The 23582-nt window shown below is 42.8% G+C and overlaps 2 protein-coding genes and 1 non-coding gene across 3 annotated transcripts in view; 2 read left to right on the top strand and 1 right to left on the bottom strand.

Moving 5' to 3' along the window:
- Positions 1 to 23582, bottom strand: part of LOC146680815 (CLIP-associating protein 1-A-like) — a 55235-nt gene that overhangs the window by 26575 nt on the left and 5078 nt on the right. Inside the window, exons 3-13 of the mRNA XM_085448910.1 lie at positions 22901 to 22979; positions 21348 to 21451; positions 20843 to 20934; positions 20333 to 20408; positions 18972 to 19069; positions 17978 to 18048; positions 901 to 1035; positions 711 to 787; positions 512 to 604; positions 277 to 422; positions 20 to 155 (exon numbers count right to left, since the gene is read on the bottom strand). Coding sequence (XP_085305036.1) covers positions 20 to 155; positions 277 to 422; positions 512 to 604; positions 711 to 787; positions 901 to 1035; positions 17978 to 18048; positions 18972 to 19069; positions 20333 to 20408; positions 20843 to 20934; positions 21348 to 21451; positions 22901 to 22979 — 1107 coding nt within the window. The remainder of the gene's footprint in view (positions 1 to 19; positions 156 to 276; positions 423 to 511; positions 605 to 710; positions 788 to 900; positions 1036 to 17977; positions 18049 to 18971; positions 19070 to 20332; positions 20409 to 20842; positions 20935 to 21347; positions 21452 to 22900; positions 22980 to 23582) is intronic.
- LOC146680817 (general transcription factor II-I repeat domain-containing protein 2-like) lies at positions 6867 to 8796 on the top strand. The gene has a single exon (XM_085447382.1). The coding sequence runs from the start codon at positions 7051 to 7053 to the stop codon at positions 8794 to 8796; it is 1746 nt and encodes a 581-aa protein (XP_085303508.1). The 5' UTR covers positions 6867 to 7050.
- On the top strand, positions 23298 to 23426 carry LOC146680816 (U4atac minor spliceosomal RNA). The gene has a single exon (XR_014918445.1). It is a non-coding gene; the product is annotated as a U4atac minor spliceosomal RNA (small nuclear RNA).

Raw genomic sequence — 23582 nt, 5'->3', positions numbered from 1 at the left:
TCTGCTTTATCGCACGTACTCTGAGGATGAGATGGATGGCGGCCACGCCGGACGTGGCCATGACTTTGGCACTGTTGGGGACCAGGTTGAGGAGTATTGGCATGATGGCCTCTGCTGCGTGATCGAACCGGTTGCCGAGCACTGACGACAGGTGTCTGATGGATGGAGAGGAAGACAGATGGATTCATTTCAGCTGTGCACTAATGACAGGCAGGAGGAGACGATCAGCCTGGTTTTATTTTCCTTTTCTTTTATCTTGTGAGCCATGTGCCTTACCCCAGAGTGATGCAGGCCTCCCTCACCACCTGAGATCGCAGGTCCTTGGCAGACAGCTTGAACGCCGCCTCCATGAGACGCAGCTGCTGCAGGAAGCCGTCGAACTCTGGTGCACCGGCCAGTAGCAGCGAACGCACTTTCTTCAGCTGGTGGAGCACAAAAAAAGTTCAGTACACACACACCTTCACTGATATTTCAAACTGAGGCGAGGGCCAAGGTCAGGACATGTCCTTACAGCTGCCACTCTCAGCTCCCAGTCCCGCTTGTCGTCCGACAGCACGTCACGAATCTTCGTCATGGCTTCCTCCACCTCCCTGTTAGAGTAGATCTGATGGAGGAGAGAGAGAGGAGAAGGTCCACACACGAGCAGGAGTCTTACTCCCTGCAGATGGAGACGGTCAGCCGTTTGAAGTACATGTCACATATGTACTAACCTGCACTGTGGGAACATCTTCAAACGCCTGGATGAAGTCCTCCTCATCCACGGCTCCAGCACTGGACCCGTCCCTCCCTGCAGAAAACACAGCAGAAAGAATTACAGATCCACAAAACGCAAAAACTGTCATCTTATTTTTTTTTTACATCCTCATGAATAAATTTGGGTGGCGATGCGGTGGTTCTGACCTGCAGACTTGCTGCCGGGGGCAGGGCGTTGAAATGAACCCATGCTCACCGCCTTCCTCCCGGACAGCGAGGTTCCTTTGGACGAGGACGAGGAGCGGCCGCCGTCCACCGAGTCATCGTCCTCGAAGTTCTTGTCTGTTGGGGAGGAAGAAAAGAGAGGGACAGTCATGTGACTGAACAACAAAGTTCTCACAAAGAAAAACGCCACTGCTGAGCATCCAAACAATGCGGCGCAGCAGGAGGACTCTGACATTTCTGCGATTGGACTTCAGCTGACGCAGAGGGCATAACTCGCATTCCTGTAACACCGAATTAGCGAGCTGGTAATGGCGAGGAGGGCAGCAGGTCAGAGACACAATGCCCTGACAATAAAGACAACAATTAGCCCTGTGTTCCCAGCCAGAGCGACCACAGGAGGACCGACTCACATCCTCAGGGCAACCATCTGAAAACTGACTACATTTATCCTCCACACTCTCAGATTTTATGATTATTATAAACAAATAAAAGCTTTGCTTCATCAGAGAGTCACACTGATGGTTTCCCTTATCTCCCCTGCTTGATACTGACACATTATCGCATACAAATGATCATTTATGAGACAATCCGCTGGTTTCAGACTCTCCAATGTGAATATTTGTTGCTGTCATACATCATTATAGATATGATAAATGGACACGGGTCATACTGAGTATTTTTATTACTTATCTTTAACAAACAAATGTTTTAGTCCAGCTAGTTACACACTGCTATAATGCCAAATATATATTTAATTAATGATGTCAGTGTATGTACACATAAACCCACTGAGCCTCAAAGTTCTTTACGTGCTCAGTTTTTTTCTACTCTAGGATCTGAACATGAGACTGATCCCAAAAAAAGAAGCATATATCCCTAATTATACAGACACCTACCTGCTGTTTACAAGGCCCCGTTTTGAAAGTAAAAAACGTTAGAGGAGGAGCTAAAGCATGACAGCCCAGTATAAGACAAGTATGGATTATTTTGAATTGTGAACCATGCAAAGCTACGGTAGCATAGTAAATGAATACACTAATAAAATAATTTGTTGCCCTTTAGAAACAGGAAACAATCATTCTGAGTAAAATGCAGCTGAAATATATATTATCAAAATTAATCATTAAGGGAAATGTGTTTGGTATAAACTGAATATATGCTAAATAGTACATTTCATTTGATCAGATTCCACTAAATTAAATATTTTACATTGTTCTTTTAAATAAAACTTACATGTAATCTAATTACTAATTAAAACCAGTTTTCTGAGAGTAAAGATTGTGGGTGTGGAAATGAGCAGAGCACATGGCGATGTCTTTGTCTTCTCTTCCTGTCATGTAAAACAAACAGGCAACAAATCCTCACAATTCAGGGGCCAGATCTGGAGAATATCCAGCAAACCATCTGTTTCACCTCTAATCATTATAAATATAATCTATTACATTTGAACTGATCAGTAATTGAACCAAAATACAGCAACAAGAAGCAGCTGAAAGAGGCCCAGCCCTGTGCAGATGTCTCCTGCGGTGGACGCCAGAGCGCCACGTGAGCCCCCCTCAGCACAGGAATCTGCCAGGCCAGCAATCAATCCTTTTTCATTATTTAGAGTTTCAACACACACACGCACACACAAACACACACAGAGCAGCAGGGAGCTGAGCCAACACATCAGTCATGTGACATCAGGTTGGAGGTCTTCCTCACAGCATAACACACTGTGAGTGTGTGTGAGGGAAAAACACAGCCTCACCTGTCACCTCAAGTTCAGCACGCTAACACAAACAGAGCGCGACACCGAGAGAGGACCAGGACGGTGACAAACATGTTAGCACCAGATGAAAATCCAGCCACAGCAGCTCTGAAACTACAGCTACTAACAGCGTGACATAAGAAGACGTTTGGACGGCGCTTTGCTTTCTGTCGATCGATGAATTTAATCTTATCACGGCTTCTCTGAGAGGGGTATCATCATCACCAGTGTGCTGTCTTACTGTTAAAAAGCCTTGTAAAAGCCTCGGGTGATGTTTCATAAGGAAAAAAGAAAAGCCTGCGTCGGTAAAGCTACTTTCTGATCAACAATCTGTTTTCATATGTTGCAGGTCGGACATTAGCCGGTCTTTAACCTGCTTGCTCCTAATTACAGGAGTCTTTTCTTTTTACTTTAAACATCGCGGCTTTGACTCAGAGAGGGTCATCTGTTAATCGAAACTCTGGAGGAGACATATGCCGACATATGTCAGCAAAGATAATGACTCGAGTGTGAGGTTAAAAGGGCTTAGGTACAGAATAAAGAGAGCACTTGTATGAGCGTGTGGGTGAATGAGGCTTATTGTAAGCAAGTACTATAAGTGTTTAATCTGAGTAGAAGATGACTGTAAAAGTACCAGTCCATTCAAACTCAACACAGGCACAGGCTCTTGAAACACACAGACGATTTCCAGCAGTGAGAATGTGTCTGAGGCAGAATATTTCCTGCTATTTTACATGAAAATAAAAGATTGTTACCAAACGGTACAGAAAAGACGACAATTTCAGTGCATCAGTCCAAACATCCACCTGGCTAACAGTGAACCACTGAGGTTACATTTTAGCCACAACCTAAAGAAGCACAGCTTTGAATCAAGCCTCATAATTCTTCAGTTCTAACCTCTGCCTGTTAAGTAAAGGAACAGACGTGACCATAAACATAAGAGTAAACAGGCCCTCGGTGGATTTCAGAAGTTACTTACTGTACTTGTGTGAGGATTCTTACAAATGCCAGAGACAAAGAAAACGAGGTGACAACAGCCCTCAAAGTGCACCACAGACATCATTTACAGAATCAGAGGAGGATGGGCGACAGAATGAAGCCTTTCACATCAGATTTAACCTTCACGGCTGAGTTTTTATCAGCTCGTCCTTCCACTCTGATCACACACAAGTAGATTAAAAGTTTCAGTGTTTACTCATCACACTTGCTCCTGCAGCTTCCTGACCTGAACCCTAACACACATCACTTCCTATGCATTGTCCACACAACAATCCAGCAGAGAGCAGGCCAGGAAAAGACAAAATCCTGCTGTGTTTACGATCGAGACCAGGCACACGCGTTCCCCCTGGAATCACAGCTGTACCCGCACCGCACCTTCATCACCGATCACGGCTGCGAATCGATATCGATATTTGATTTAGTCCAGAGGAAGAGGAGCTTACAGGAGCAGATCCGCCTGCAGACCAGTTTCCTCAGCATGCCGGCAGACAGACAGGCAGACAGACAGACAGTCAGGTGGTCCTCCGCTCCTCTGTGCTCCTCACATCTTTTCCTCCAGCTGTGGAGGGAAAAGAGGGGAGGGAGAAGCCGAGCCTCCCCCCTCTCTCCTGTCAGGAAGCATGTGCTCCCAAACGCTCTTCCTCTGCGTCTTCGTCCTCTAATTCAAACACGCTCGCAGTGAGGACAGAGGATGGAGGAAGAGGAAGAGAGGGGATACAGAGGAGTGATAGAGGTGGGAGGGGAGGAGGGGAGGAGCAGACCAATGGGAGGAGGAGATGGGAGGGGTCGCTTAGGGGACAAACCCCTGCGGTTTCTGAAGCGGAGGCGGTGCTGGTGGGCGGCGCTAGAGATGAGGGACAGCTACGGAGCCGTGATGACTCAGGAAAGAGGGAGGAGGGTGGGAGGGTCGGTCTCTATAGGAAGCCGGTCCCCTGTCGGCGTTAACGTCAGGCGTGGAACCTCCACCAAGGTTCCTCCGTCAGCCCACAGCAGCAGCAGCAGCTTTATCTCAGCAAGGTCACTGCAGCTCCACACGTGTGAGAAACTTCACTGTTAGCGCTGAGGTGGAGCAGGAGGAGGCTGAGTGATGTCACAGAGTCTGTGTGTAAAATAACAGTTTCTAGCGTATGTCATCTGATCTGGACGAGACCCAACGCTGTTTTTAGGTTATACAGATTTATTGATATTATAATTGACTTATTATTATATTTGTGTTCTGACAGGAGCTGAGTACCGTAACTGTAGTACAGCATAGCTTTACTTTTTAAATCCCACACTATACCCACTATACACGAAATCTTGTGACATAAAGTGAAATATGAGGATCAGATTAATCTGAGAAAGCGTGACTGAAGGCCTGAAGGAGGAGCAAATAAACTTATGTGCGATTAGAACTCGGCCATCAGTGTGAAATCAATTTTGATGAAGTCGCATTAAAGGTGGACCTAAAATTAACTGCGCATAGAAATAATGATAAACCATCAGGTTTCTATTACGAAGTAATAATACAAAGAGAAATTCTTCACATGTTGTTGTTGAGAGGCCCGTTTTGTTTCACTTCACATATCTGTGTGATATCATATTCCTCTTTTAGGTTGTGTTGCGCTATTTTGTTCAAGCATTTGGCAAGAAGGGAAAATCCTCCTCACATTCCTGCTCAGATGTGACTGACAGAGCTGATCCTGTCCACTCATGACAGCTCTCGTGATTCCACAGCTCTCTGTTGTGACCGTTTGTCACAGAGAGCTGCTGAGGAGGACAGGAAGTCAGACAGAGGAACGGCAGAGAGCATCTGGTCTTTTTTCAAAATAAAAGACACTATGAAAAATACGTTTGCTTCTGAAGTTCTCTCAGTGCGATCTGAAGCTGCGAGAAGCACCCAGTTAACCCAGCACCATCACAGTGATGTAAGAGTTGGTTTTTCTTTAAGTAACCAACCAACACTGCTGGTCTGCATGGATGATGCTTTGAGCCCTGACTGCACAAACTGTAACGCCATCAAAGCATCACAATCATTCATAATCATGTCTGAGGAGAGCCTGACCTGCTGTGGTCTTCATCTCTGAGCTAACGTATCATACATAGACCAATACTGACCGACCTGACTGTTAAATGCACCCTCTGAATGCAAGCAGAGCACCTCCACCTTTAACCCCTCAGGAGAAAACACACAGACACTCCCCCTGCTGTCACCGTCAGCTTCATTTATATTCATCAGCATAACCTTGAAGGTCAGACAGCAGAAACTGCTCAGTCTGGTTTAAACTGTTTTCCGATCAAAGGAGATACTCGTTCACATTATATGTCAGAAAGCTGCTCTGCTTCCACAAGATGGCACAGTTACCACACTTAATGCTGACAGTTAGAGCCATAACACATTTCCTTTCACATCCTCGTTCTTCTAGTACACGGGCAGGGAAACAGGAAGACAGCGCGGACATGCAGAAGGTCAAGAATAAAAATAACAAAATATCAGTTCTTCAAATACTTAAAACAGTTTAAAGAATCATTTCCTACATTTCTTACTCTATCTTCTTCTTGCACTGTTGTCGTGTTTTTGCTTCATTTTTGAAATATCTAACAATCTCAGCGGCCTATAAATAAATGAACTGCCTCAACAAGTCTTCATTCATATAAATAATAATGGATTGGATTTATATAGCACTTTTCAAGGCACCCAAAGCGCTTTACAATGCCACACTCTCGCATCCACACACTGGTGGAGGCAAGCTACAGTTATAGCCACAGCTGCCCTGGGGCAGACTGACAGAAGCGAGGCTGCCATATCGCGCCATCGGCCCCTCTGGCCAACACCAGTAGGCAAGTAAGGTAAAGTGTCTTGCCCAAGGACACAACGACCAGGACAGCGAGCCCAGGGATCGAACTGGCGACCTTCCGGTTACAGATGCGATTCCCAACCCCCTGAGCCACGGTCGCCCAGTAAATCTGTCCCTTCACGCTTTTTCACAGTGATGCAAAACAATAAGCCCTCAGTATCACTACATGCACATCCTGAATGTATGCTTAAGAAACACCATCTTGAGTTTAAACAGAGTAAACAGAAACGCTCAGAGGATGGACACAGGATGAAAAAAAGCACCAACACATAGTTCTTTACACACAGAGCAGCTCTGAGATGTGTCTAGAGCAGGCATGGGCGAACTACGGCCCGGGGCCACGTGCGGCCCGTTAAACGTTTTGATCCGGCCCGCCAAACTTGAAAAAAATTTAATAAATTAACCTTGTTAATGTTTTATTTCCCCTGCAATTCTGATGTTTCCTCACTAGATGGCGCACTCTAGATATATTGGCTTTGTTGAGGTGAAGCGGCGTAGGCCTATTACTCCACGTTTGCACTTTACCCTGTGACCTACCGCCCCTCTATGAAGATGAGCGGTCCCAAGAAAAGGAAAGTGGACAGAGAATGTCGAGTGTTCAAAAAGGAGTGGACAACTAAATATTTTTTCACTGAACACCGATCATCTGCTGTTTGCCTGATATGCCAAGAAACTGTGGCGGTTTTTAAAGAGTATAATATTAGCCGTCACTTTGCCACAAAGCACGCAAATTATGCTAGCAAGCTCTCAACAAAAGAACGGGAATCTGCTGCTGAGAAGTTGGCAGCTAATTTGAAGGCTCAGCAAAGTTTTTTTCACCGTCAAACTGCCATTCAAGAGTCAAGTACCAAGGCCAGTTTTATGCTTTCATTCAAAATAGCAAAGGCCAGCAAACCACTGTCAGAGGGCGAGTTTTTAAAAGAATGTATGGTAGAGACAGCAGGTATTTTGTGCCCGGAGACCAAAGACAAATTTGAGAAAATCAGTTTATCACGGCGGACAGTGACTCGCCGTGTAGAACTAATAGATGAAGATATCACCAGCATATTAAACAAAAAGGCGAAGTCATTCACTTTTTATTCTTTAGCACTGGATGAAAGCAACGATGTCAAAGACACTGCTCAGCTCCTCATTTTTATCCGAGGAATCAACGAAACCTTTGAAATAACGGAGGAGTTTTTGACAATGGAGTCTCTGAAAGGACAAACACGGGGAGAGGACTTGTTTGAACGAGTGTCTGCTGCCATCGAAAACATGAAGCTTCCCTGGAGTAAGCTTGTTAACGTCACCACAGATGGATCTCCAAATTTAACGGGAAAAAACGTTGGCCTGCTGAGGAGAATCCAGAATAAAGTGAAAGATGAAAACTCTGACCAGGATGTGATTTTCCTCCACTGCATCCTCCACCAGGAATCTCTATGTAAATCGGTGTTACAGCTGAATCATGTTGTGAATCCTGTGGTGAAACTTGTCAACTTCATACGCGCACGGGGACTTCAGCACCGTCAGTTCATTGCGTTCCTGGAGGAAACTGATGCGGATCACCAGGACCTGCTTTATCACTCCCGTGTCCGCTGGTTGAGTTTGGGAAAAGTGTTTCAACGAGTGTGGGAGCTCAAAGAGGAGATTGGCGTGTTTTTGGAGCGGCAGGGGAAGACTGATGAATTTCCTGAGCTGAGCAACAAGAGCTGGATGTGTGACTTCGCGTTTGCTACAGACGTATTTTCACACTTGAATGAGCTCAATGTGAAACTGCAGGGGAAGGAGCAGTTTGTGCATGACATGCACACAAACGTGAAAGCCTTCAAATCCAAGCTGGCTTTATTCTCCAGGCAGATTTTGAACAAGTCATTCACTCATTTTCCTACACTAGCCACGCTGAAAGAGGCCGGAGCAAAAGTAAAGAAATACAGTGAGTCACTGGATGCACTGCACGGAGAATTCTGCCGTCGGTTTTTGGATTTCGATAAAATTGACAAGTCACTTCAATTGGTGGCCTTTCCTCTGTCACAAGACCCCGAAACAGCTCCAGAGGAGCTTCAGCTCGAACTCATCGACCTTCAGTCTGACCCTGCCTTAAAAGAGAAGTTCAGCTCTCTGAAACTAAATGACTTCTATGCTTCACTCAATGATGCCGCGTTTCCAAATCTAAGGCGAAGAGCGCAGATGATGTTGGCTTTGTTCGGCTCTACCTTCGTGTGTGAACAAAGCCAGCCACAGATCCAAGTTAACAGACCTACACCTCAGATCAATCCTGAGAATCGCCACAACAAAACTAACTCCAGACTTTGATGCGCTGGCTAAAAAAGGAGACCAACAACACTGCTCCCATTAAAATGTGTGTCTCTCCGTGATACGCACGTTGTTAAAATGAACAGTGCGCGCAGATCAACTATAACGCTTCACAGACTGACTTGCTGCAACTGTTTCGTCCTTGCACTGGTCGTTGTTGACTTTTGGCACCGGGGAAACAAATTGAATAAAAGGAACAGGACAAGTACATCTGCATCTCCTACCGTTTTTGGAAAAAAAAAAAAAGAGTTAGGAGGAGAGTGATGTGATATCCTGAAGGATAACAGAACTTTCAGTGCTTTAAAATAAAATATTCATTTATTTGATTTTCAGTGTTTAAAGGCTCATTTCGAAGTCAGAGATTTTATTGTAATGCTTTTCTTCATTTTCATTGGAAATTAAAGCACATGTTTTCTCCATATCCCAAGATGTGTATTTTTCCCCCAATGAGGTGATGTTTTCAAAGCATGCCATCTATCTACTCCTGTTCCGGCCCCTTTGTCAAATGTTAGAACAATCAAAAAGTTTGCCCACCCCTGGTCTAGAGTATCAGTCGGACTGATGACTCCCAAGGGTTTAATGCAAACTGCTCCACTGAGAGCAGGAGGACAGTTTAGATGGATGAACACTGGTGTGTTTTCTCAGTAAAGAGATCTCTGTTAGCGTCCCAGGACCTGGCGTCCACATATGTGGACATCACATTTTGGGTTGTCTAGACCAAAATACTAAATTGTGCTCTACAAGGGCGTGATATCCACTTACGAGGACATTATACTGCCACTGTTTGAAATTTAATGTGAATATCCTCATATGTGAATCTCATTTTTCTCAGAAACAAAAATCAGGTAAAAAAAAATAAAAAAATCACGTAATTCTTTGTTTTTACATTCATCAGGTTCCAATCAGCCCAAATAGCAAAGAGAAATTAAAAATGCATGCCATGGAAGAGTTCAGGTCTTACATATACATATGAAATATGTGTAGCTGTATTTGTATTTTTAAGCTTAGAACAGAGGCGGAGCTGCTTTCTTAGAACCAACAACATTTCTGAAGTGAAAGCTAAGACTACAACTTAGAGCCACGTTTTTCATTTCCAACAGTGAGTCAGCCCCCATAGACTCCCATGTTAAACTGTTAAATTTCAGCCTTCATAACAATCGCAAAGGAGGTGAATTTATTCTAATTCACCTGTTCAGGTGTATCAAGGCTTAAAGTGTGTATTATTAGGGCGAGTGACATCTTTAACTGACAGAGTCAGCTGACAGTCCCTGAGCTGGATCTCTGGAGACTGTGACTAACTATGCACCTCCTCGCCACGCCAGGTCACAAGTTTCCCTCCTGGCAGCGTCTCACAGTCTTCGGGGAGCTTGGACACTGATGGGGTCTGACAGCTGATCGCCCTGATGCAAATGCACAAAATGACCGGGGAGGAGGTGAAGCGTTTACGAAGGGAGGTGTTACATCACAGACCTGGGAAGAAACCTGAGACTGGGGAGCGTGGGAGAACAGACTCACAGCGGGTTATCCCTTCCTGCACGGATCAAATCAGCCTTTTTAACCCCCCGCCCCGCCTTTGGAGGCTTCAGCATAAAAAAAAAAACCAACAATTACATGATCAGGCAACCACAGGCTTAAGGTAACACTTCAACACCTCCCTGCCTTTCACCTGCAACAACAGTGGGAGGAGCATTCCCACAGAAATCTCAGGCTTCGGTCACGTTTTCTCATCAGATTACAGCCAAGAACACACTGTGGAGTTACAGCGTGTCAGAAAACATGTCTCACCTTGAAAACACAAAGAAAAGCAGCAGATCTGTACATCTGAGAGGTCGAAGAGGTTAAGGTTGAATATTTTTGCTTCATATTGCAGCTCAGACTGCTGCTGGTCTGTGGATGAAGCTGAGGAACCACAAAGAGGCCTCTGCCATCTTCATTTTAATTCTCTCAAACTGAGACAAGAAGTGCTGGGAAAAGTTTGTGAACAATTTTTAATATTTTTGCATAAATACAAACTAAAACATCATCAAATTTTTAAACTAGTCCTGAAAGGCCCCCTGCATGCTGTCAGCCATCAGCAGTGTCTGCTTCATGCTGCGCTTCTTAAGCAAAGCTCAGTTTTTCCAGCTCACAGTTTGATCTGCAAACAGATTAATTCATGTTTACTGAAGCAGAAAGTTAGAACTGCCTGTTTCTTTACCTCCGTTTTCTCCTGTTTCTTGGGATTAAACTGCTTTGAGTTACTGTCCCCATCCTTTTTACATATCACGCTTCACTGTTTAGACCCCTGTTTTAGCAGGAACTCAGTCACATTTTCAGGCGGGTGTGCAACAAACAGATTCTAACTAAACAAACTGAATTCAAATGTTATACTTGGAAACCTCTTTATTATGAAAGGTCTGAACATGCGCAGCTATGTAGGTGTTTGTGTGTCGGGTTTTGAGGGTCAGCCAGTCTTGATTCCTGTTGGGAGTGAACATTTCCTGTCTGGTGTCCTTGTGTCTTTGTGGAGAGGACGGTTCCTGTTGTGTCGTTGGACAAACCCTCAGAGCTCCAGTCAGATAATTTTAAAGTCTGGAAAAACTGCATCCCTGCACCTCTGAATGTTTGTGGTGTCAGAGGTCAAGGCCCAAACCTTTAAAATAACAACCGATCTTAACCGATCAGGTCAGTACTACAGCACCCAGCAGCGAGTTAGAGGCTGTGAGCCCTCGGTCTTTGTTCTTTTATTATTCTGTTTTCCAAACAGCCGGGGGAGTCTCTGCGCTGCACCGTGTCCTTTCTGTCTCTGCACGGCCTTCATTATTCACGAGCTTTCCAACTGTGCAACCCAAGTCCTGCTGGCAGCCTGTACCTGGCCTCGTCTGTCAGCACCTCCCACCTGCGGGACCTCCTGCGTCACGCAGCGAGGTCAGAGATAACACATGAAACCAAAAAAAATCCCAGAGCAGGAAAATGAAAGCGTTCGTCCCGACCGCAGATATGACGATCTGACGTGCAGAAGGTTATTTATGCGCACTGTGTGAGCTGCGGGGCTTCGGTAAAACTATGTAATGAGATCACATGCTCAGGATCAATGTTAACATCCCTTCACTGTGTTATGGCTGCTTTAAGAATACAGCCATAAATCAATTATTCATTCATAAGGGTTTAAATGGACTTGCCTCGAGCTCTGTCTCTGATTTATAACAGCTCTAATGTACAGGAGAGCAAAGTGATCAGAGAAGCAATGAGATCTGGTTGATGTCAGTTTTTAAACCACTAACACTTTACCTCCTATTTATCTGCTTTTATGACTTCTTTAAGCCTCCTTTAAGAAACAGAACTTGTTTCAAATCAGGTTCAAGCCTGACTTAACAGGTAATCTTCCTTTGAGAAACGCGAGTACTTCAACAACAAGCAGAACAGAGGCAGAAAGCAGCAGTTTTCCTCAAATTAAAGCAGTCATTTCTCCCAGGATACTGGGAACGAGTGAAATGCTTCAGCAGGAGCAGAGCAGCAGGATTACACACATCAGCGCGCTTCAGCTACTTGTGGCATTCGGATCCTAATTATGATGTAATTATGAAGGATTACAGAAAAAGTCGTTTCGTTAATCAGCTCTCACATGAAGACAAACATGCAGCTCAGATCAGATGTCCTCCCTGAACTCTGCAGACGGTTACAGCAGGCCTGTAGGTTTCACAGAAAAATGCTCCGACTTGTTATTTACCTGCAAACGGCAGTCTGCTTGCAGAGGCGACACCGTCCCCTGTGGATCTGCAGGAGGACAAATGCTAGCGTCCTGTCAGCCACTCCGAGCTAACGCACTGCTGCCTGCCTCCTCCCTTCCCCTCCAACCCAGTCTTGTGACTGTAGGGACGACAGCTGACACTGCTCTTACAAAATAAGAGCCCTGGGCTCTGAGAGTAAAGGCACTTCTTCTTTGTGACTGACTCCCACTTTGTTTTATTATTCCTTTCTTTTCCTGCCTGTCACTCTGGTCCACTTCTCTGCTCTCTGTGACTCCCGTCCCTGTTTTCCAGGTCAGTATGAAGTTTCCTGCTCCTCTGCTGTGCGGCTGAAACACACTGATGAACACAAAAACCTTCCTAATTAGTTTTTTTTAAGTGACACCTTTCCCTGAAATAGATATTAATAGGCTGGCCGCTCTGTAATCTTCACCAGTCTTCATCAACAATCAGGCCGCGTGTCTGAGGAAAGTGAAATAAGTCCTCCGTATCAGTTCAGCTGACAGACAGGGCCCAGCACTACACACAGGAGTGAGTCTTTATCAATGTCAGGACTCGTTTAGTCATTAGCTGTTCAGTCAGCTTTTAAATGTGACATCATCACTTCTGAAGAGCAGCCAATGTCATCAGTCCAGCTTGTCTGCTTGCCAGCAGGATTACTCAGTAATCAGAACAGATCTGCGGGGGAATTTGATCAGAGCTCAGTGCGGTTTAAAGTGATCAATCTTTGAAGTGCAGCTCAGAGTCCAGTAGTTTTTGGAAGGATCCATTACAACACTGCCCTGTGAGACATCAGCAAACTGAAAATTTTCCATAAGAGCTTTGCAAAAACAAATCACACTGAAATAAGAAAAACCGTCTGCTTTTGTCTTGAAGTTCTCAGGAAGATATCACAATCTAATCCAGATCCAGAGATCCTTCTGGATCCAGGGGTCAGTGTGGTACTAGATTTCATTTACTCGTGCATAATGCCCATTTATGTTCATTGGATGGTCAGAAAATAACAGAAAAATACACAGATTTCTGTCAGGTAATGTAACACGGACTCATTACAGGTGCTGTGTAGTTAGCAGTCATGCTTACGTCACCTTATAAATTAATCAGGATAAACTGTTTACTAAAACCAGAGAGACAAAGTGATTCTTAATGAGTCAGATTTAGTGAAGATGTAGAAAAGTCAGAGTTTCATCTCTTGTGTTTCTGTTCCTGTTACCTGAAACAAACCTGGTTATTTCACTTCAGTTTATTATATTTATACACTTAGATAAATGAATGTGCTGTGTGATGAAGTTTCTTTTTCTTAAAGATTAAATCTGAGCAGACTTAAGGTTTATAAATATGACGTGTGTCAGCTGCTGTTTTTTCTCTGTATGTAATCATCTGTGAACACTGGGTTTTGTGGGCCTCTACATGAATAACAAATACGCGTTTCCTTCTGTTACAGTAACGCTGAAACATCTTGGGACATGTTTGACCTCAAATATGGCAGATATATTCATTAACAACAAAACCTGGGATGAATGATCATCAGGCTTTCCTAAAGGAAGGTGGTTGTGCCTTTTCTTTTCAAGGCTGAGCACCTCCTGAGATGAAAGCTGACCCATGTGACCAGAGATGGAGCGAGGTAACGAGTTCATGAGACCATCAAACCAGTTTAATGTGACTCGCTCCGGTCTGCTAACCATAACCTCTGTGCACAGATCACACAGAGACAAACAAAACACACCTGCTCAGAAACAATATTCATCCTCTTTAATGACTGCTCAGCAGTTTTCCCTGTCCTGCCACACAGCCATAGCACTAAACATAAGTAGCTGCTTTTCACTGTGTAAACTGTCCCGTCTGTGTTCTGCAGGGTCACGTTTCCTGCAGCAAAGTGACTGAAATCTGCTCATTTCAGTCCACAGGAACAAAGAAGGCACTCGGGTTTCCTTCTCACTGAAAGACAGCACGCACAGCTTTACACCATGGAGAGGGCTTCCCAGCAGAAACACTGAGACTCACTGATGAGTACAACGTGTACTTTCTCTCACTTTTAGATTTACAGCCTCCATCTGAATCCCACAGGACCAACAGAGACAAAGAGAGGAATAAATCCAATTAGCAAATTAAATCTTTTTAATGGGCCACAGAATTGATATGTGGGTTTTTAATTTTTGTATGAACTTATTTTTATGAGCAAAATATTATCAGAAAGTGAAAATTACAAAATTCAAACATGCTTCCATGCCAGGACATCCCCGGATATAATTGCATGTTTGCTGTAAAACATGTGTAAGGAACTTTGTGTGCTACCTTAAAAAGCGAACACCTTCTTCAGTGGGAAAGTCTTTCCCCTCAGTTCCTCCTTATGAAGCAGAAACTTCTTATAACTGAGCAGAAACTATTGAAAAGAGCATTAATGGTGTCACACATTACTGGGCCTGTGTGTGTTTCAGACATCTGAGCCACATCTCTGATTTCTTAAAGCTCCTCAGGCCTTTATGACGCAGTCAACATTATAGAAATGAGACAGATGGTCTCATCTGCAGTACAAAGAAATCACAGTTATCTTAGTTATTAACTGTAATCTTGATTATTTAGCATCATTACTTATTAACTTACCAAACACCAAGTGTTTGTTATGTGAAAGTGAAAAGAGAAACCAATAAATAAACAAACAGAAGAAATGGGTATGCACACAGGACCATCCGTTATTGAGTCAGGCGTCTGGCTAGCGAGTGTTTCAGAAAAAGCCCACTTTGAAAGGGCGACCACTGTTCGCTATTGGCCGTCAGAGTCCAGATGGACAGATGAGTGGAGAGCCGACCAGCCAATCAAAACTTTGGTCAGGCATCACCAAAAAGGACCCGGAGAGAGATCGGAGACGAAGGCAGCTCTACCAGTTAATAATCCTTCACAGGTTAACTTACATAAACATCTTACTTCCTCTAAGCAGATCTTGTTCACCAAAATCTTTCCATCTATTCATCACCAAACCAGTCCAAACACGTCTTCATGATTTGTTCCTTTCAAGAAATTCATAAATGTTGGTCTTTTTTTTCTTTTTTCTGATCAAAGGACACTCAAAGTGTATCAGTATCATTTTACTTGAAGACAGAGAACTGCAGCTGTTTTCTACTGATATGTCTAACAAGGTTTCCTGTTTTCTGCACTGAAACACAAGACAAACTCAGAGCTTTGTAGGGAAAAAGAACAGACAAAAGAGAAACTGTTTTATCTCCAGTTTTATCTCCATTATCATGCTTTCATAATCACTGAAAGCCAAGATTATGATTAAGATTAACCTCTGATTAATGGTCCAACCCTAGATTCGGATGTTCTTTATCTCTGGATGTGAAAACATAAACTGTGTGGATAATATCCTGCTCGCTCACAGCAGAAACCATCAGGCTTCAGTTTTCCTCAGTTTTGCAACTTTGTAACTTGATATGAACTCTTTGTTAACTCTGTATTATACTTTTTAAAAAACATCGCCCAGGAAGCTAAATCTGTGAAAACATCTCGATAACATCTCAATCATCCAGGTAAGGAAGTCCCCAAAACACGAGAGGAATGAGAAGCACCAGCTGAGTATAGTGTGAGAGGACAAAGTGACAGCCCTGTTTGTAGTTTTCTCCCTGACTGATTGATTTTGTGCATAAACACAGATGAAACCACAACACAGAGATTATCTTTGACTTATAAAAATGAATTCCCCATCCCAGCAGCGCTGGAAAACACTGGAAATATTTCCTGCTACCCAAAAACAGCATTCAGGACTTTCCATGGACACACTCAGTACATATAAACCATAAACTGGGTGCAAGTCAGCTGGTGATCAACAGGAGTAACTCGGATGCTTCTGGATTTATTTATGAGGCTATCATGGAGTTCAGTAAGTGTGCACATACAGGGCTCTAGAGTGCGACTTAATTTGATCACATATGCAACTTCATTTCGCAATGGTGCGACAAAAAAGAATCCTCTCCAAGTCTGAAAGTCTCTGCGTGGTCAACAACAGACACACATTATGCCCATATCGTTGTCTAAACCAATGAGAGATAGTCAGGGGCGGGACCTCTCTGATTGGCCTGATTGGTCCCACACACGTGTATGTTTGAAAGTGCAGGCAGATAGAGAGAGGTGAGTAGCTTTAATAAAGCGATATCGATTCATTAAATCCTGAATCTACTTTTAAATATAAACGTATTTTGCCAGAAACGCCAGAATCTTAAAATTCACAAAACTATTTGAAAAACAACCAAACAGCTAAAACAGCAAATGAGAGCAGAATCAGTGAGATGTCGGCTTTTTTTTTTTTTTTTTCAAAAAAAGACCTCTGACAAGAAAGTCTCATGTCTGCTGTTTAATAGCACAGAAACGTAAACTTTTTTAAATAAAGCCAAATTGCAAACCGCTTAGCTGTGTCTCTAATAGAACCTCTGTAACTTTGCTCTGCTTCACTTCAGCAGCATCTTTATATGTTCACTCATGGTTTTCTTCAGTTTTTGTTCTACTGCAGAATATTTTTAAGCTTATCTGCTATAAAAAGCCAGGCCAGGAAAATATTCTTCATGTTTTTCTGTGTTTTATCCTCAGTTACTTTGACACAAAGGCATGTGGTGTGATGCTTACACCTCTGATAAAGTCTCACAAGTGTCAGTACTGATAAATGATCAGAATTATAGTATTTCTGACTGTCTGAGTCAAAATTGAATGGAATTGAATCGGGACTTTATTAATCGGAATCGAATGGATTATAGTGAAACCAGTGATGATACCCAGCCCTAGTGAGAAGCCTAGGCCTGACATAAGTGGATGTAGCTGTGGGTAATGAGAAAAGATGAAAAGACCTATTGATAAATTTTTTGTTAAGTTAAGGCCTGACCCATCAACCTCTGAAGGCTGAAAAAGCACAGTGTATCCAGAAAACACATTATATGAAGCGATAAATGCACTGCCTATGTGTCCCCTCTCCCCACTGCCTTTCAGCAGCAGGCAGCAGCAAACAGGTCGTCAGAGGAGGCCGAGATGATGATTAAGTTTAACATTGTCTACAATATTGTACTTTAAGCACAAGCACTTTTTGAGTAACTTCTCTTTCTTGTAGAAATGTGCTCCAAATAAAGACAAGATCAATATTGTCTGTATGGACAGCAATTAAAAAAATAAAATAAAAAGTGAACATGTAAAGCAGTGGGGTTCAAATGCGGTTGAAAAATTTGGGTGCACCTAACTTTTGTGCTGGTGCTCCTAAAAAAAAAAGTAAGTCTAGAGCCCTGACATGGACAGACAAATTTGGTGCAGTTTGGGAGGGTCACATGTCGCGTGTCTTGAGGCTGCTTTCAACAATCGACAATAGAAAATATTAAATAAACAAATTAACGCTGCCATGACAACAGAAGCATCATCATAAAACTGCCCCTGGCACCATAAACCAAACTGAGCTCATCAAACACTGCAGGACTTACCCGACAAAGGTGACAGGACCATGTTCCCCGACCTCTGGACTTCATCGAACTTACTGAAGATGACGTTCAGCCTGCACACAGAGACGGAGCAGACAGTCAGAAGCAGCTGGTGTTATGATGTCAGGAAAGCACCAAGTTAAAAAAAAAAAAAGAGGCCTTGCTGGCTTCAAGCGTGCAGAGTGTCCTCTGAAAAACAGAAAACTGGCTCATTTCAGGCTCCTGGGAGAGTGTTTAAATAGGCCAAAGTAACAGCACAGAGTCTACAGCCTCCAAAAATACACAGACGACGGCAGATATTATTAGAACAAACACCAAGAACCACAATGTCACTGTCACATCTGCTGACCTGATGGAGGAGGAAGCACCCATCACTCAAAGGACGAGCTTTATTGATAACAGTCAGTTACTGTTTGTGTGATTAAAATGAAAACTATTTCCTGATTATTCAATTAATAACTTAATTATCTGCCATTTAATCAGACACTGATCATCAGATTAAAGCTGAAGTTAAAAGTCAGTTAATTAATAAGACCATCACTGCCAATCTAAGCAGTGAAAAACCCAAACATCTAACCACAGGAGCCTGAGATGAAGCATTCCCTCCTCTGAGTTTTCACTAATTCACTTTGCTTGTTGAGGTTTTTCATTAACAGCTGTAACTTCCAGCAGACAGCCACTCTTCCTCTATAGCTCTATCTCATTACTGACATAAAACACATGTAAGTGAAACTCTGGCGTAACAGGACACTCTGCTGATCAATGAGGCTTCATAGATTTTCTAATATTTTCTAGATTAAATAACCAATCAATCAATAAAAAACTAATCAGAAACAGTGTTTTTAAAGGGCTGTGAATGCCTTTCCTTCTAATGTGAAGAACAGTTATTCAAAAGGCTGTCACTTTTCTACATGTAACTGAGTAATGTGAGTGTGCACCACCAGCAGTACCACAGAGCCCTTCACATGATGAGATTTACAGGGAGCTTTGAACGCACCGTGACTGAGGCAGGCCCTTCTTTCCCAGGTCGATCCGCACTCGCTCTCCGACGTGCCGGTAGATCTCCACCAGGCAGTTCATGGCGCCATCACGCACCTGTGGGCCGACAGGTAAACACATTACTTGAACACAAAGAGATTGCTTGTTTTAAATCATCCTGAATATGTGGTCGACACTTTAAAAACAATTAAAATCATCTCCCATGATGCTCTTTGGCTGCTGTCACAGCAGAAAAACACATGACTGTGATGACATGTTTAACGCTCCAGGTGTCTTTCTTTCTTTACTTTGTGTCCTGGTGCAAATCCATCTGTGTGTGTATCAGCATTTACAGTGACGTGTCCACATTGATGTTCTCACTCTTATTTTGAAAGAAGCTCTACGTTACACCGGTTTAAATCGTTCTCTTTGTTTTCGTCTAGATGCAGACTAAAAGCAACAATAAATACACACCGACTTTAAACTAAACATCTGAACTGTGTTCAAAGCTGTGACTTTTTTCTCTCTGCAACTGATTAGTGATGAAATCAAACAAAGACTATAGACTTTAAAATCTGATAAGGGTAGCTGAAGGCCTCACTGAGCATGCGTGAGTGTGTTTGGCTTTGGAAAGGGAAGTTCATGGGCACGGCTTCCTGTCCTGAGGAGGAAGTGCGATTCCGGCGATGACGAACCAATCAGTAAACAGCAAACAGAGAGGGGAGCAGACAGATGATAGCTGAGGATCCTGATGCAGAGCTGGAGGATCACAGACTTCATCCCTGTACAGCGGTGTGGGTCTGACATCAGCTAAAGCAGGTCTGGTGTAGTGTAATGTTTGAACTCCACCAGCAGAGGGCAGTCAAACACCAAGATTACTGCAGATTAAAGAAACTGTTCTCCAGCTGGATGTGGAGGAAGTTGGCTGACCTGCACAGTACAGCTGTTTAAAGCCATCACACGACTGCCGCTCAGCTGCTGTCCTGAGTGTTAAGTCCTTTCACTTGTTTCTGAAGCACTCCAGTATGTAAGTCTCAGATACTGACTGCATATGAACCACTACAGCCCCTCAGGCCTGCTAATCTCTGCTAGATGAGCCAGAGTTTAGCAGTAAAATGATGACTGGTGAGGGGGTTTTAAGTTTTCACACAACGGCTGGAAGCAGCAGAAATCTTTCAACCTAAAACATCCTCAGCCTTACTTTATTAAGTAGCAGCTTGTCTTTTTAAGACAGCATTATTCTTTTCACTGATTCACTGCTGAATTATTGCACATTTTAATATATTTTCTGTCTTTTTAAAGTAATTCATCTAGCGTGTGTGTGTGTGTGTGTGTGTGTGTGTGTGTGTGTGTGACCGTGTGAGTGAGCAGGCATTGTACCTGGCTGGTGGGGTCTCCGAGGAGGCTGCAGATGTGAGGAACGATTTTACTGAGCGTCAGACTCTGAGAGCCAAACCTGAAAGATCAAAACACAAAACTGACTAAAGTCAAGTAAAACTGGAGGTGAGCTCAAAGACACATGACATCATCAGTACGCTTCCTTTACTATGAATAAAACTTCCAGTTTGTGCTCTTTTATTTTGAAAATCACCCACACACTCATTTCTGCGTTTTTTAAAAGCAAAAACAACAAAAGCGTCTCTAGCTTCTCGCACGTGAAGGTTTGCAGCTTTTCTTTTATCCCATGAACCAGTTTTAGGTTTGAACTTTTGAAATAAAAATCAGATGTGACAGTTTTATATCTGAAGCTGTGATAAACCTCTCTGAATATTTCCTGAAACTTTAGAGCTAAATAAACAAACAAAGAGTTAACAGAGTCCCAAATATAAGCGCCAAACCTGCTGTTACATTATAAATCAGTTACTGCTTTCAATAATATTAATAACTTACACGTTTAAAGTTGAGATGAGACACAGGCAGAGTCCCTCTCTGGTCCTGTTGTTCTTGTGCTTGAATCCTCCCATCATTCGCTCCCACACATACTGAACACAGGGAGAAGACAGAGAGACATTAACATGTCACCTGTAACGTTATGGTGACGCTCTGTTGGAGGACGACACAGTGGTGGATAAATCCAAACATGCAGGTGGAAATGTGAGTGTTAGACTAATTTACTTTTCTGTGAGTTTAAATTTGAATTTAAATGCCTGATGGCAAAATTTCTCCTGTGCCGTCTTTTTTCCCTGTAGTTTGCAGAGTTATGACACCAGATGTTATAGGTCAGCACCACCATGAGGTTATTATATCGTGCAAAACAGTTGTTTGAATGAAATATCAGCTCCCGAGATGCACTTAAATTCAACAAATGTTGATGGTAATTGAACATATTTCTGCTAAGGTGGATCTCCTGTGACCAAAGGTGTGAAAAAGGAGATAAGATGAAGAGTGAGTGTACCTGTGGGTTTGCAGCCTGGTCCATGATCTTCAGCAGAAGTGCCTGGTCCTGCTCTCGGACTTGATCCTTGGCGTCTCCCAGTCGATCGATAAGACTGGGCAGGACTGAAACAGGAAGCGAGAGTTGGTGTTTACAGCCTGCAGTGATATCACAAAGAAAGCAAAAACCTCCATGTTTGGATATTAACGCAGTGTTTCTCAAACTAGGAGAAATATAGAGAGAATCTAAGCTTTGGTCAGGAAAATAAAATCATCTGTTGAAGCTGAAACTGTGGGGTGTGAACTCTGAGAACTGAATCAATTTTCTTATTGCTGCACTCGTGTCATCTGATTATAGAGATGACTTCCATTACTTCCATACAAGCACAGACAGTAAGTTAAGTGAAAGACTGAAAATAATGGCTGTGATATAAACATTAAGTCTACGGAGGATTATTAAAGTTTAAATAAGAGGAGCACAGAGTAAAATGGGATTAAAATCTGTGAGCCACATGAATGAAATCCTTCCTGTATCGGTGGTTTTATCATAGTAACAGTGAGGAATGGGAGGAACTGTCTAATGCAGACAAATAAATACATTTGAAATCAAAAGTACTTCCTCACAACACTTCAAAAATAACATAAAACGCGTGTTTGGCCACACTGTATCACAGAGTTTGGCTTAAAGTTTCAAATAATTTTTGTAGAGGTGAGCACGATGTGTGAGAAAACTAGTTAAAAACTAATTCTGCTGAACTCAAAGCCTTTAAAAAATAGTCTGTATTCAGAAAGACACAATTAGACAAACATGACACGTGTTCATGATGCTCAGCCTTTAAATACTAAAACTACAAAAGAACCAGTTAAACACAGGAGAAGACATGATGATGGACACAAACCCCTCTACTAGAAATAAGGTCACACATTTGGCTCTAACAGTCAGTCTGAGAAGCTGGTTCCTGTAAACTGTTTTTAACTGTTTGCAGTGTTTTCTCTTTTACTGATTCAAACTGTTGTGTGTTTAATGTGAGTAGCAGGCTCTTTTCTCTCTAACAGGTCTCACTATCACTTTATAAACCCTCTTGCTGGTGTCCTTCTATCACACACCATCGTGTAAATGTAAGAAAACACAGTTCTTTCATTTTTAAGTGTGTTTTTTATAATTGCAGTGTTTGATATTTTAGTATATGTAACTATCATTCCAGCCATTTCCTCCTATGAAAAACAATAAAGTAACATTAACCTTAAATAATAATATAAATTACATTTAATACGCACATGTAGAGATTTGCAATGAAAACATAAAATAAAAGACACTCAAGGTGCATCAAAATGTAAATTAAATATTTTTAATTTGGGAAAAATGTAAAAAATACATATTTATATACATTTTGTAACATTTCTAAATATTTAAGAAAATAACAGATTTTTTTTTTTTTTTAAAGTCTTATTTTAGTATAAATACATCTATCTAAAACTAACAAAAACAGGTTAAAGTCATTTTTTAAAAGTAAGCTGAAGCTCATGTTGTTGTACTGTTATTATGTGTGCAGTAAATAACGAGGAGAGGCTCACCAGTTCCAACCTGTGTCCTGAATCTCTCCTGCAGCCGGCTCACCAGAGCCGACAGGATATCCATCCCCAGTAAAACCACCTGAAACACACACACACACCATCACACGGGCGGTTAAACTGATCCACAGTGACTCCTCCTTCAGCGCCGGCAGCTCCACAGCGCCGCAGCAGCACAGTATTTGAATATGAGCCGCAAAGGCTTATGGGTAACACAGAAAGCAGCGGTTTCAGCTCTAAAAAGGTAGAAAAAGGCCGAATAAAGGCTGCTGGTGTATCTGTGATGTGAGCTAACAGTGTGAACTGCGGTCCTGTGCGCTGAAGCGTTGACCTGATTGTGAACCGTGAGTGTAGCCACTGTGTAGATCTTACTATCAGCGCTTCCGGGGAAGAGAACATGACTTTCCTTGTCATGGGGTGGTTTGGGAAACTCAATGAACGCGTAGTGAGAGCTTCCCTGCTGACACCATATCAACACATACGCACCACCTGAACCGCGAGTTCAGACCACGGTGCAATTTTTGGAAACTCTCAACAACAGAGAGCGATTGAGCGTGACTAATATAAGGGTGACTGAAATAAAACGACCGCCTCCGCTATGGTGCCATCTGCTGGACGGAGAGCGGAACGACACTGACGTAGATATTTGAACGAGTTAATTACAATCTATTTTCATTGTATAACA

Source organism: Copadichromis virginalis, linkage group LG23 (genome assembly GCF_057382275.1).
Source record: "Copadichromis virginalis isolate Kocher_CV1m ecotype Utaka linkage group LG23, C_Virginalis_male_GT1.1, whole genome shotgun sequence".
NCBI classification, from domain to species: domain Eukaryota; kingdom Metazoa; phylum Chordata; class Actinopteri; order Cichliformes; family Cichlidae; genus Copadichromis; species Copadichromis virginalis.
Note: the sequence above shows the minus strand (reverse complement) of the source record. Positions and strands in the feature narration are given on the sequence as shown.

Coding starts and splice junctions, on each gene's coding strand:
- LOC146680817 (XM_085447382.1), top strand. CDS start 7,051: ATGAAGATGAGCGGTCCCAAGAAAAGGAAAGTGGACAGAGAATGTCGA.